We start from the raw sequence: 13,674 nt of genomic DNA on the forward strand, positions 1-13,674 counted from the left end.
TGTGTTGTGTGAAACTGTGCAGTCTGTTATTTGCTCTGCAGAGCTGGATTTATCCTGGATATGTGCACAGAGAGCCTGAAGGGCTGGAGGCTTGAACAAGAGCTCGCTTTCAAACAAACCCACTCCTCCATGGGCTCCAGGCTCGAGGCTGACAGAGAAAACACTTTCTGGCAACCCTCCAGAACCTGCTGACCACAGACAGCTACAGCTGCTCTGCTTTTAGACATTCGTGTGGAACACAGAGCAGTGCTAGGTCATCTGAGGTCGCATTACAGACAGAACTGGTACTTTAATGTCAGTTCTATTAATCATTTTAATAATCAAGATTACAGTATCCAGGGAAATCAAATCAGGGTCCGGGCTGAACGCCGCAGGAAAGTCAATCTCGAGGGCCAGAGCTGAGAAACACTCAACTGCAGTTTATTTGGCAACATCTGAGCCCATATTCACAAAATATCTTAATATTATATCTCTAAAAGTAGCTTATAATTTGATTTCGGAGAAAATCTTAAACACAATGGCCCTCATTCATGAAACACAAGCAGAACAAATTTTTGTGTAAATTGCTCATAAAGCCGTTCTGACGTAAATTTTCGGATTCATAAAAATGTTCATATTTTCAAAATGTTAGTTGGTATGAAATAAATGTACACCTGCTCCCCACCAGGTGTAAATGGTGCATAAAACGTTCTGTGTTCTTTTTGGCAAACTGATGACACTGAATTTTGATGCACTGCCATTATAATATTTTACAAGTTCATTCGCTCTGTTTTTTTTTTTTTGTAGCTGAGAGTTGATAAACTGTTCAGCTTTGGGTAAAACGCAGTGCTTGTCACTATAACTTTTTATCCAGCCGTCCAATTTATGGAGGAGGGGCGGGACAAATACTACACCAACCAATCATCCTACATGTACAACAACTGAACAACACTAGAGAAGTTATTATTATTGCATTTTTATATTCAGTAATATTCTTCAAAATGAGATACTAGTAATACTGCCGTGGATATTTCACTTCATAGCAACCAAATCGACAGCTGGAAAAACCTTTTTTTTAACAATCTATGGGAAAAACGCTGTGCCACCAAAGCGTTCTCAAACGCCACCAGCTGGCCATTTTCAGAAGAGTGCCTGACATTTTTCAGGTGGCTAAAAACGCTTTGGTGGACACACGTTATTGAATATTTATTGTTAGGCATATGGCCTATTAGTCTTGTTTGCATTTATGCAATATACTGGAGCCAGACTTGAGAAAGTAGACCAGAATATTCCACTGCATTCCTGGACACGCAATTTGCGTAGCTGTAGTCATAGGCGGGGATTATGCTAATTGTGACTGAGCGTGATGAGCGCCCTATTTATGAATGATTGGAATTCATTAACATACAAGTTTATTTATCAAATTGGACGTTTACGAAGCGTTTGTGAATCCAGAGGAGAGTTTTTGGGAAGGTCCGTTTTACGCGCAAATTACTCAGAATTGACTCCTATATTTACGAATGTTTTATGAATGAGGCCCACTGGGCATGTCAGTCCTAAATTTAGGACTCTTAAACTTTTGCTAGGAGTAGTGAAGAGGACTCCTAAGTCACTAAGACCAAACCACAACTATACTAATATAGCTGTTGCCGGCAATCTGTCTCGGAACGTGAACATTTTATAATCGCACTGCATTTATTTACACACACATATGTTTTCCCATGCATCTTTTTTGATTTCGGAGGTTATCCCAACTCTAAATTTTCCTTTGATTATTTCCCTGTTTTCATTAATCAGCTCAGCAAGAAGTAACAGCTGTGCTTGTGCCCAGTTTGGTTTTCTTTTATGTTTGCATGCATTACTATCAGCCGTGATTATTCTACTCTGTTAATTAAAAGGCTGTTTATGCATATTCACTAATTGTTTAAATGTATTTAACTCAACAACTTGAGTCTGTTTGCACTGGACAAGTCAAGGCAAACGCTCCAAACACATTGATGGTTTCTTAGCACAAGCGCATGCAGCACAGCAGAAACAGAGCAGATAATCTGTTTACTGTCAGCACTACATAACACATCCAGTGTAGACACTATCATTGATTAGGGGCAGGTTATGTCTGCTTTCTCAGATCTGAACGAGTTTGAACGCGTACCTGTGACTTTGAGCTCTGTGGTCCGTCTCACAACCCTGCTGCCGTATTTGAGTTCACAGGTGTAGTTCCCTCCGTCGTCCTCCTGCACCTCCGGGATCCAGAGGCTGGTGGTGTTGATGATGATGGAGCTCCTCCACTCTTTCCTCTGGCACTCCTTAGGAAACACACCACTCTTCACATGTCTGCCGAGTTCATACCTCTCTCATACTCACTCACTTCAAACCCATTATCTTAACTCACTGATGTTTTAAAAATAAAAATAGGTTTGTTGATCCTGGAACAATATTCCTCTCAAAGTCAGATGGTTTAAGGCAGGGGTTTCCAAAACTGCAGAGTTTAGCTCAAACCTATTGAACTAAACTCTTCAGGTTTAGGGCTAGGAGTAGAGACAGAAACCAAAGCTTCCATCATGGTCCCCTCATGCTGTGTGAGATGTGAGTCTGTACCTTGTACCAGGTCATGGTAGGCTGCTTGTAGGGTGCGAGATAGTCGTCGATGTCAGGGCAGCTGATCATTTTGCTCTTGGTGATCTCAGCATTCTCCTGGTACCGTATCCGGCTGCTGAAGCAGAGTCCCTCCTCGCTCTCCTCCACCGTCAGAGACATGGACACCTTCATACAGTACGTGGAGTTTCTGTCAAGACACACCATCAGACAGGTCAAGACACCACAACTCTTCTGACATACAGTATATGTGACCCTGGAGCACAAAACCAGTCATAAGGGTCAGTTATGGGTCAAAGCTGAATAAATAATCTTTCCATTGATGTATGGTTTGTTATGATAGGACAATATTTGGCTGAGATACAACTATTTGAAAATCTGGAATCTGAGGGAGCAAAAAAATCTAAATATTGAGAAAATCTCCTTTAAAGTTGTTCAAATGAAGTTCTTAGCAATGCATATTACTAATCAAAAATTAAGTTTTGATATATTTACAGTAAGACATTTACTAAATATCTTCATGGAACATGATCTTTATTTAATATCCTAATGATTTTTGTCATAAAAGAAAAATGTATAATTTTGACCCATACAATGTATTGTTGGCTATTGCTACAAATATAGCTGTGTTACTGATGACTGCTTTTGTGCTGCAGGGTGGGTCCCATATGACATCATTGGGTTACACTTTATTTTGATAGTCCACTTTAGAAATTCTACTAACTATAAGTAACTTTGCAAAAACATGTCAACTACATGTCAACTAATTCTCAGTAATTTGCAACTACATCAATTTCTTTCTCAGTGAGCTTTTGTTAAAAACAAAGCGGCACACTTTCTACTTCCTCCACATTGTGACGTCACACTGTGAGCGACATTTGCAATCAGCACAATCATCTCACCTCATGATTTACCTGAGGACGAACAGAGATGCAGTGACTGACATTCACATTCAAAGGGAATCAATTAATGATGAAAAATACAGTGGATCTGAAAATGAGAATACATCTGCATACAAATAGAGCGAGCATTTCAGAGAAGGCTGTGCTGAGATCAAACAAACTCTATCCCACACACCGGAAACGTCTCATTAAACACGCACATATGCATATCAGTCAAATATGTAAAACCATCTTCCCTAGATGACAGCTTTTCCACAGGAAGTCCCTCGATCTGCCATCGTGAGTGAGGAACATACCAAACAATTCACAAGCCTCACATTTAATTATTGTGGTAACGTGAATATAAAATGTTCTGAAACAATCCAGAAATCATCACAAACTGAATTATTTCTGGGCCGGTGCAGAGCGTCAGCGCAGGTGTAGATATTACTGCAATTACTAGTTATACTGAAACACACGTGTGGCGACTGATCAATAAAGTTGAGTGATTGCATCTTGTGTGACGTGGATCGATGGCGTTATTTGAGGCCTGAGTCTCCTCCTGTCCCTGATGACATTGAGAGTGGACAATGGACCCTCAAAGCTGCTGACCTACACTGGCTTCAGACGATTGGTTAGTGCTCTCTGAGCCGTTATCAGCCTGAAGAGAGGAAAAGATGCTTCCAGTGTACAGCTAACACCATCCAGCAGCGACTGAAGAAGCACCATCTGCCCTCTCTTCAGCTGCTAATTAGGACATTAGGCTAGTGTTTGAGCGCTAATGAGGCTTCAGTCATCCAGTTGTGCTGGAGTGTGTGAGAGATGCCACTCCACAGATCCTTCTGATGAATCACGAATATCACAAACCCAACACTGGAGCCGATCAAACAATTCACAACATCTCACACAATTTTTCGGATCTGTTAATGTAATAAAGACAACAAATTAAGAAATATGTATTTATGCAATATGTATTCAACCTTTTACACAAATTCTTTGACTGTCACTACAGGCAAAACTCCCTGCTTGTGCATACACAGATCAGGACTCTGAACCAGTTCAAGGAACGAAAACGAAAACAAATGAAAGTTTGACAGGAACAGAACCACAACCAGAAACATAATCTAATTTTATAGTTCCGAACAGAATTAAAAATTAGAAGTGGCCATTAACCAGTTACTAACGTTATTTTATCATTCCATTTAATATTTTAAATTTGCTGTCAACCAATCAGGAATTCAAGTAGTACAGTCCATGCAAATATTCCAGCAAATTCGATGCAAATTCTCAGAAAGGAAAATGAGACAGCAGAAAGAAGTTTTTTTTAATGTTTTTATTTTTATTTTGCAAAAGCTTTACACTTTTCTTTATTTTGCAAAAGCTTTACAGTTTTGAATGATGTCTTGCTTCTATAACCAACCAGCTTTGGTATATGATATCGCGCCGGCGCCTCATGCGCACACACACACAACTTACTTTTGAGTCATTGCAGCCTGTTCATAATCAAAATTAAATACAGTTAAAGAAATATATAAAAAGTTACAGTGCTCCATTTTCCGATCTGTTGCGTTCTGACAGAGAGGAAGTCCAAGGCTTATAAAGCGTGTGTGATCAGTGAAGTCAGCTGTGTGTGTCGTCAGTGCAATGGATCATGGGAACTGTAGTCCAATGGTGAAGTGCCAGTAGTGTAATGTAGTGCAATAGTCCATGTGGTGAGCGGGTGACCTCTGGTGGTGAACGAATGGAAGTTCATGGCCAGGATTCGTGAAAGATATAGCCGATGTGAAGGATGATGTTTTACATCGATGCGAGTGAAGAACAAAGCCTATTACATAATAAATCATATTGTAGCATCCAGATTCGTCGCAAATATGGAAACATTTGGATTCGTGCCGAATGAGAGAGGTAGGCATCAGTTTCACCTTAAATTAATTAATGTTTAGCTTGACGTTTATATAGGCCTAGCCTAAATGCTTTAAATTGCCATAACTTTAGAGGATTTGTTTTGGAGAGAGGAAAGCTAATAGCTGTGTTTATAATGTTTATAAACATTTTTATTTTTTAATGTAGGCGAATAATAAAATGCGACGTGAGCCTGTGTGACATGTTTTTTTCCTCTCAAAATGCAATTTTATACGAATAACGTTTTTAACAATGCAGCAAACATTTTTAAATATCTTGAAAAAATATTTTAATGTCTTTAAATCGTTAACAGATTTTTTTCTTTTGTTTAGTAGGCTTCATCTGGCCAAAATCTAGAAAAGATGATGCTTTATGGCTATGACTTAGCTACCAGATCTCTTCCTGTTTTTTTTTTCTTTTCTTTTTGAGTAAAGAAAACACTGTACTTTATTATTATTATTATTATTATTATTATAGGCAAAGAAAAGGTTTAAAAAATAATGTTACTAACTGGTATTTTTCTACTCAAACTGGTTTCGGAAAGATAATAATATAGAGGAATGCAGGAACAGAAAGGTTAAAATACAGATTCTGCTCGGAATGAATCGACTGAATGTTTTTCAGTTTTTAAGCCCTGGTACAGATTAAAGCTAGTTGAGCTCTATGTGTGTCTGCACCCACTAAACAGCGTTTATTAGCACTGATTGCATTATTCTGCTCTGTGGTGTTCTTTAGCTGCTAAAGTGTAATGGCTTAAACTGTATTGAATAGGGCTGTATTGATTGTTAACTGAGATAAGCAGGCTACTGTTCTGGCTGTGTTCTTCTGCATTACTCCTGTATTCCTGCTGCATCAATGAGAGCAGCTAAACACATGGACAAGCTGGTACAGTACATGGCAGTCTGGGGCAAATTCATTTGAATACTGACTGTGTGTCTTCATTTTCACACTAATGGAGAACTGGGCCATCTAAATAGACCGCAGCTGCTCAACTGTGTCTGTAGTTATCAAAGCTACTCTTAGAAAGGCTTCTGCAGGCTGATGTCGTAGATCAGGGGTGTCCTGAAGACCTCGATCAGCTGCTTGAGGTGTGTCTCATTAGGACTGGAGCTGAACTCTACAGGATTGGACAGCCTGTCACAGAATAACCTTTACAAACTCCATAAAAACTTCTAATTCTGTAGCTATTTATAAAACATAGCTCTAAAATGATATCTATGTTCTGGTGCTGAACTCACGAATCCTGCACAGACAGCATTGATGAACCTATATTTTTATTGGCACACAGTGTTTCTATGCCATCCATGTTATGGGTGATTGAATGATTTCAGCCTTGGGGAACTCAATCCCTGACCTAAACTTGATCTTAGGGATGATTCTTCTGCCTTCAAGACCTGTTCCACAAGTAATTATTACTATGTATATTATTTTTTTTTAAGTTAAATGAATTTGCATTTGGTCTACTGAACTATAAGTAGAAGTTTGAAAGCCTGGAATGTTTGTTAAATTCGCTCAAGTTATCACTAAACTTAATTTGTTTAAGGTAACTAGTTTTTTTTAATTAGCTGGGTTTACAGTGTAGTCCCATTCTCATCCAAGGCGGTGCATCAAGAAAATAATCAGCTGTTTGTCGCCAACACACTATCGTCCAGGGTTCGTGATCATTTTATCTCCTGGAGATAGCTTCAGTGATTATAATGATGGTTTTTGAGAGCGCTTGAACTGAAGTCTATGATAATTTTCTATGATAATGCAAATATTCTTCGCTCTCTTTGTGTACAATGAAAGTGTTAGCCTATAGTTAGCAACTTACAATGTTTTTTATTAAATCTGAGCCCATTTACCTAGAAATACAGCGTGGGGAACTGTGAGCTGTTGGCCATGAAGGTGGCATTTGAGGAATGGAGACACTGGTTTGAGGGATCTCTGTCTGTTGATCACAGAAACTATGAATACATCCAGGAGGCAAAACAACTTAACCCAGGACAAACCAGACTAGCCTTATTCTTCTCTCTGTTCAGTTACTCTGTCACCTGTTGCCCAGAGTCTAAGAATGTAAAGACCAATGCTTTATGCAGAGTTCACACCAGAGATGCTCTTGAGTCTTTAACTTGGAGTCCGAGTCAAGTCTCGAGTCTTTGGTCACGAGTCCAAGTCGAGCCTCAAGTCATTGAATGGCTCGCTAAAAAAATCCCATTCATAATCCTCATGTTTTGAAATCTTCCTATTTTACGAAGCTGTTTTATAGGCTATAGACAAAATATATGATCTACTTTTTTTCTTTTCTTTTTTTAAAAGAGGTGTTAAGATGTAAGGTTAATGTGCATCCAGCCTGTTACTTATGTTTTAATTCATACCCATGTTCAAAACTGTTTTTCTGTAATCAAATTCTATAATAAGAGTCCTATCTACCATGACACATAAGGACATATGTGACACAGATATTACAAAACCATACAAATCAAGTATTTCTTTTTGATTAAAGTCAGGGGTATTCAATTAAAGTTCCAAGAGGCGCTGCCTCTATATTTTCTTCCAAGCAAAAAAAAAAAAAAAAAAAAAATATATATATATATATATATATACCTTTGCTTGGAAGAAAATATAGAGGCCGCTCCTCTTGGAACTTTAATTGAATATTTGTTTTATTTAAAAAAAATATTTTTATTTATATATTTTATTTTATGTATATATATATATATATATATATATATATAGGCAGTAATGGCCTAATGGATAGAGAGTTTTTTTTACATGTATTTTAATTTTACATTTAGATACATGCGAGGCCATATGTCATAAAACATTGTTTATGTTCAGGGTTTTCCTCCTGAAATCTATACTATTTAAATATAGCCTATTATAAGCATTATCTACTAAAAATGTCTACAATAATCAAAACGTTCTCATCTTGAGCAGAAAAGAAAGATAACCAGCAGTTTCAAAGTTTAAGTTTTATCCTAGCCATCTAACAACAAACTTCCCAATTTTAATTACATGATTCTTTTGAAATGCTCTTAGCCTATAAATTAATAATGCTAAATGTAGATCAGAAACGTCTTGTCACATCTGGTTTGAACAGTCAGAGTCATAGGTTATTGAGAGATAAATAGATAGTGAGAAAAATAAATAGATTTGCAGCATTGTTTCTGTTGTTGTTAAAATAACCGCGTCATCCGCAGCTCTTAAACTTGGCTCCGGCGTGCGTCTGGAGAGAGAGAGAAAGCGCACAGAGCTGAAAGGGCTTGAATTAAGCACGTTTGGCTTCAGATAAAAATACTAGAGGATATAGCATTTGTTACATGTCAGGTTTTCTGTTTTCCCCTGTGACTGTTCCGTGTCGGGTTTTCTGTTTTCCCCTTTGACCTAGTTCAGTTTGATTAGTCATTGTGTTCACCTGTCCTCCCCAATTATCTGCCCCTTTATAAGTTCCTGTGTTTGTTAGTCTGACCGTCGGTTATTGTTTCGTTTATGGATGTGTGTGCACTCCCCTGTTTGTATCTGCTCCAAGAATCCTGATTAAAAGAAGGAATATTGTATATCCTCGTCGTGCGCTCCTTGCTCCGCACCACACCCGTAACAGAATAACCGACCAAAACAGTAAGATTGCGGCGTGTTTTTTCCCCGTTTTGTTTCCCGTTTTTTGTCAAGTTTTTTATTTTTTATTATGGATCCCGCTGTCCTCGTCATCCTGCTGGAGCAGGGGGACCGCTCTCTCGAGGACCACACCGAGGATTTTTTGTGTCTGGCCAACAAGACACACTTCCCGGACTACTGCCTCTGCACCTTCTACAAGGCTGGACTTAACATCACCACACGTAGGCAGTTGTCCGGGGACGGTCCTCGAGAGAGCCTCGCCGCCTTTATCGAGTGGGTGCTGGTGTCTTGCAAATCGCAACTCACCGTGGACCTCGCAGAGAATGACACCAGCTCCACTCGGGACCCAGCGCCCAGTCCACTACCACCCCGCAGCGCGGAGCTGCCCGAGCCCACCGCAGACGGAGAGCCAGAGCCTGCCGCGGTTGTTGAGCCATCGCCATCAGGAGCGACAGAGCTGCCGATCGTCCCGGAGCCCGAGCCCCAAACGTCTGACCAGGTGCGAGAGCCGGCAGTGCATCCGACGGTGGAGAGAGTTGTGGAGATCGCGGGGGCGATAGAGCGCCCCGCCCACGGCGCCACCGCTGAGGGTGAGCATGAACTGGACCTGGGTAACCTCATTGACTTTCACACTGACACAATCATCCTTAAGCCAGCTCCTATGTTAGATTTCTGGGAAGTTATCCCACCCAACCTCCCTCTCCCACCGCCTCTCATTGATCTGGTTCCTACTCCAACACCCTCATCACTGGAGTTCGTCAGCCCCTCTGCTCACCCTCAGCGCACCATCTGTGGCGTGGGCTCGCCGCTGGTCTGCCGATCTCCAGCTCTGTTGGCGTTGAGTCTGGAGGATCCCTCGTCTCCGCCCTCAGCCTCCGAGACCCAGACTCCGCCTCAGTCCGGCGGCCCTGCGGCTCCACCATGCCTTCAAGCTCCCTCGGCTCCACCGGATCCCGTCTACCCACCAGCTCCACCGGGCTCCCTCGTCCTTCCGGCTCCGCATTGGTCAGTCGTCCCCCTACCTGCACCTCAGGACTACTCTCCTTGGGCTGCGCCCCGTCCCTTCGTCCCTCCGGCTCCGTTGGGCTCCTCCTTCCCTCCTGCTCCACCTATGTCCTCTGTCGCTCCGGCTCCGCCGCGGCCATCCGGATCTCCGCCTGCGCCGAGGTCGCCGAAGACATCTGCTCCGCCTTGGACCTCCGGATCTTCGGCGTCACCCTGGCTCTTCGGCTCTCTGTCTCCACCTCGGGCTCCACCACCACCTGCTCCGCCGCCGTTGGTCGGCCCCATGGAGTCGGCGGTCCCTCCTCCACCATGGCTCCTCCCTCCGTCGGCTCCCCCGTGGGCCACCATCTGGAATGTGGCCTGGGTGGTCATCTGGCTCCTCCTGTTCCTGGCTCCCCCTTGGCTTCTCCCACCCTCCACTCCCCCATGGACTTATTGTTTGGATTCTATGTTTTTTTTTTCTTGCCACCCTCCTGTTCCACATCCTCCTCCAGAGCCCCCACCCTCCCTCCCTCAGTTGTTATGTTACGGCGTGAGGTCACGCCTTGCCGGGAGGGGGCGAAATGTTACATGTCAGGTTTTCTGTTTTCCCCTGTGACTGTTCCGTGTCGGGTTTTCTGTTTTCCCCTTTGACCTAGTTCAGTTTGATTAGTCATTGTGTTCACCTGTCCTCCCCAATTATCTGCCCCTTTATAAGTTCCTGTGTTTGTTAGTCTGACCGTCGGTTATTGTTTCGTTTATGGATGTGTGTGCACTCCCCTGTTTGTATCTGCTCCAAGAATCCTGATTAAAAGAAGGAATATTGTATATCCTCGTCGTGCGCTCCTTGCTCCGCACCACACCCGTAACAGCATTGAAAGATATTTGCCATAAACGATGCTTGTTATGTGATCCGCATCGCTCACTTGAAATGGTGCTGCTTACGGCTCACGGTCCGGATGGGTGCCGGGGTCCTGACATTTTATCCTACCCGTCAGAATTTCCTACCGGGGCTTACGGCACATGTGCACATCAATATTTCGTCCTTTTTCTACAACAATATTTAATGCATCTGCATTACTGTAAGGGGTAGGTTTAGGGTCGGGGTAGGTGTAGACGTTAATAAAACACAATCTAATAGGTAGAAAAAATTATTTATTGTTGGTTTCCGGTAGCTGTATCCCTTCTAGCCACAACCGTGAATATAACACATAATTACTATATATACACTACTGTAAGGGTAGGTTTAGGGTGTGGTAGGTGTAGACATTAATAAATCATAATTTAACAGGTAGCATTTTTCGTTGTTGAATTGTACTATCTACTGTTTTAATGGGAGGTAGGAAAATCTGACAGGGTAGCACAAATCATCAGAACACCGGGATGCAGATGCGCTCCGCCTTTTGAAAATCAGTTATATACGTATTTAAGGATAAAAGACTTGAGTTGCTTTTAAAATATTCACAAGTCCTTTTCCTCGAGTCAAGTCTGGAGTCATTTCAGGTCGAGTCTGAGTCAAGTATGAAGTCTATAAAAAATGTGACTCGAGTCCGAGTCACTAACTCGAGTGCCCATCTCTGGTTCACACCCAGGACCAAATAAGGCTGACACCCCACCCAGGCCAGCATCTACTCTGGTAATCAGCATAGTCTCTTTGGACCTACTGCATGTAATCCAACAAGTGCAGATAGAGGAACCTCTGTCCACAGAGTGTCACAAGGGTTGTTGTTTGTCCTGGGCACAATGGATTCTTATTTTCTTACCTGGCAAACGAGACATCGTGATCAAGAAGGTGGTTCACCCAGAGCGAGGCTCAGCCATTGCACTCTAGTCGTGCTGACCCCTGGGAATTCCCCAAATGTGGGAATCTTGACTGGATAATTTATGGTAGTGGGGGACTGCTTTCGCGCTCTCCTCTGAAAGAGTTTTTTTTTCAATGGGCAGTCATGGTCTAATGGATAGAGAGTCGGACTTGTAACCCGAAGGCCACGGGTTCAAGTCTCAGATCCAGCAGGGACTATAGGTGGGGGGGAATGAATGTCCAGTCCTCTCTTCCTCAATATCACAACTGAGGTGAGACCCTTGAGCAAGGCACCGAACCCCCAACTGCTTCCCGGGTGCCGCAGCATTGGCTGCCCACTGCTCCAAGTGTGTGTGTGTGCACTTGGATGGCTTAAATGCAGAGCACAAATTTGAGGTATGGGTCATCATACTTGGCCACACGTCACTTCACTTTCACTTATTTCTATGTAATCAGGTCATCCAGGAGAAAATCTGACCATGCAGCTTGTTCACAACAAATTGCAGCCTTCACAGCTGATGTCACTGGATTTGTAAAGAACTGCTCATTGTGTGCTCAGTCTATGTCATCCCTTCTGTCTGCTGGTTTTCTCCATCCTCTGTCCATTCCTCATGCCCCTGCTCACATTTGGGTGTTGACTTCATCACTCACCTCTCGCCTTCACAAAGGAATAACACCATTTTCCTGTACATCTGCTGCTTCTCCAAAGCTTGCTGTCCCATTCCATTTCTACAATGTGTTCTGGTTTAATTATCCACCAGAAGATGTTATTCCTGATCATGGTTGACAGTTTATCTCCAGAGTGTGGAAATCCTTCTGTGAAATGTTTCACATCAGTGTCAGCCTTACTTCTGGGTACCACCCTCAAGCCAACAGATGGGTGGTGTGGCTGGACCAAGAAAAAGGCAGTTTGCCACTGGTGCAGATATTTCCCACCTGTAGTATATGCTCAGAACTCCCTCAAGAAACCCTCTATTGGCCCCACTACATTCGGGTGTGTGTTGGAATTTCAGTCTCCACCATTTCCTTGATCTGGTGAGCAGTCTGATCACCCAGCGGTGGACCACTGGCTCCATCTGAACAGTCTTGATCATGGGCAGAGGGTCTAGCCGTACATCTAAGACCTCCGGCTCTGCCTTACCTGCACAAAGTTAAGCCCCAGGTACATGGGCAACTTTAGAGTTTTACAACAAATAAATAAAGCCACATATAAGCTTTAACTCCCTGCTCCATTACTGTCTCAACCCAGGGATCAACTCCTTTCATAATGGAAGGGCAGACTGCTTAGCAAGTCCACTCTCTGCTTGCCTCTCACTGAAACGAGGCACTGGATAATTTATCTGATGGATGGGGAAGGTCACAGGCTGGAGAAGCAGTCATGGGTTCCTGCAGATGGAACTCTGGACCCTTCTCTTATAACAGATTTCCATTTCATCCACCCTGACCAACTGCATCCCAGTCCTCGGGGTAGACCCCATTCCACACAGGAGGAGCGCTGTTAGATCTGCCTCTGCGTCCGTCATTCCCTCCTCTGACCACACAAGGAACCATCAACAGAATGCTAACTTGTTTCCCTCTCACACCTAAATGTCGTTCCTGCATTACTGTTTATTTACAGCACTAGCCTGTTACTGCATCTTTGCAAGGTCTTGTTTGTAATTTACACTGAGCATTGTTTCTCTGAAGTTTTCTTGTTTCTGACATTGCCTTTTATCTCTTTTTTTGCTTTTTACCTGCTGTTTAGGTTCATTTGTCTGGACTGTTATGCTGTTTATGAGTTGGACCTCTGCCTGTTTTTAACCACACTTTGCACATGGGTCATTACAAGTGATTGTTGTGTTTTGAAGGTTCAGTGTGTTTGCTCTGCTTGTGTTTGGTGGAATTTATTGTAGCTCTGTGAATTAGCTTTTAGTTTTTATTTTTTCTCTAATTTCA

The 13,674-nt window shown here is 42.5% G+C and overlaps 1 protein-coding gene across 1 annotated transcript in view; it reads right to left on the reverse strand.

Annotated features, from left to right (window-relative positions):
* The window catches only part of LOC306883730 (X-linked interleukin-1 receptor accessory protein-like 2), a gene marked incomplete at both ends in the record, with an annotated part of 313,750 nt that overhangs the window by 96,670 nt on the left and 203,406 nt on the right, over positions 1–13,674 (reverse strand). The window contains 2 exons of the mRNA XM_079439154.1: positions 2,132–2,285; positions 2,578–2,764. Of these exons, the coding sequence (XP_079295280.1) occupies positions 2,132–2,285; positions 2,578–2,764 (341 nt within the window). The remainder of the gene's footprint in view (positions 1–2,131; positions 2,286–2,577; positions 2,765–13,674) is intronic.

This window comes from Barbus barbus (assembly GCF_936440315.1).
Source record: "Barbus barbus genome assembly, chromosome: 17".
Lineage (NCBI taxonomy): Eukaryota > Metazoa > Chordata > Actinopteri > Cypriniformes > Cyprinidae > Barbus > Barbus barbus.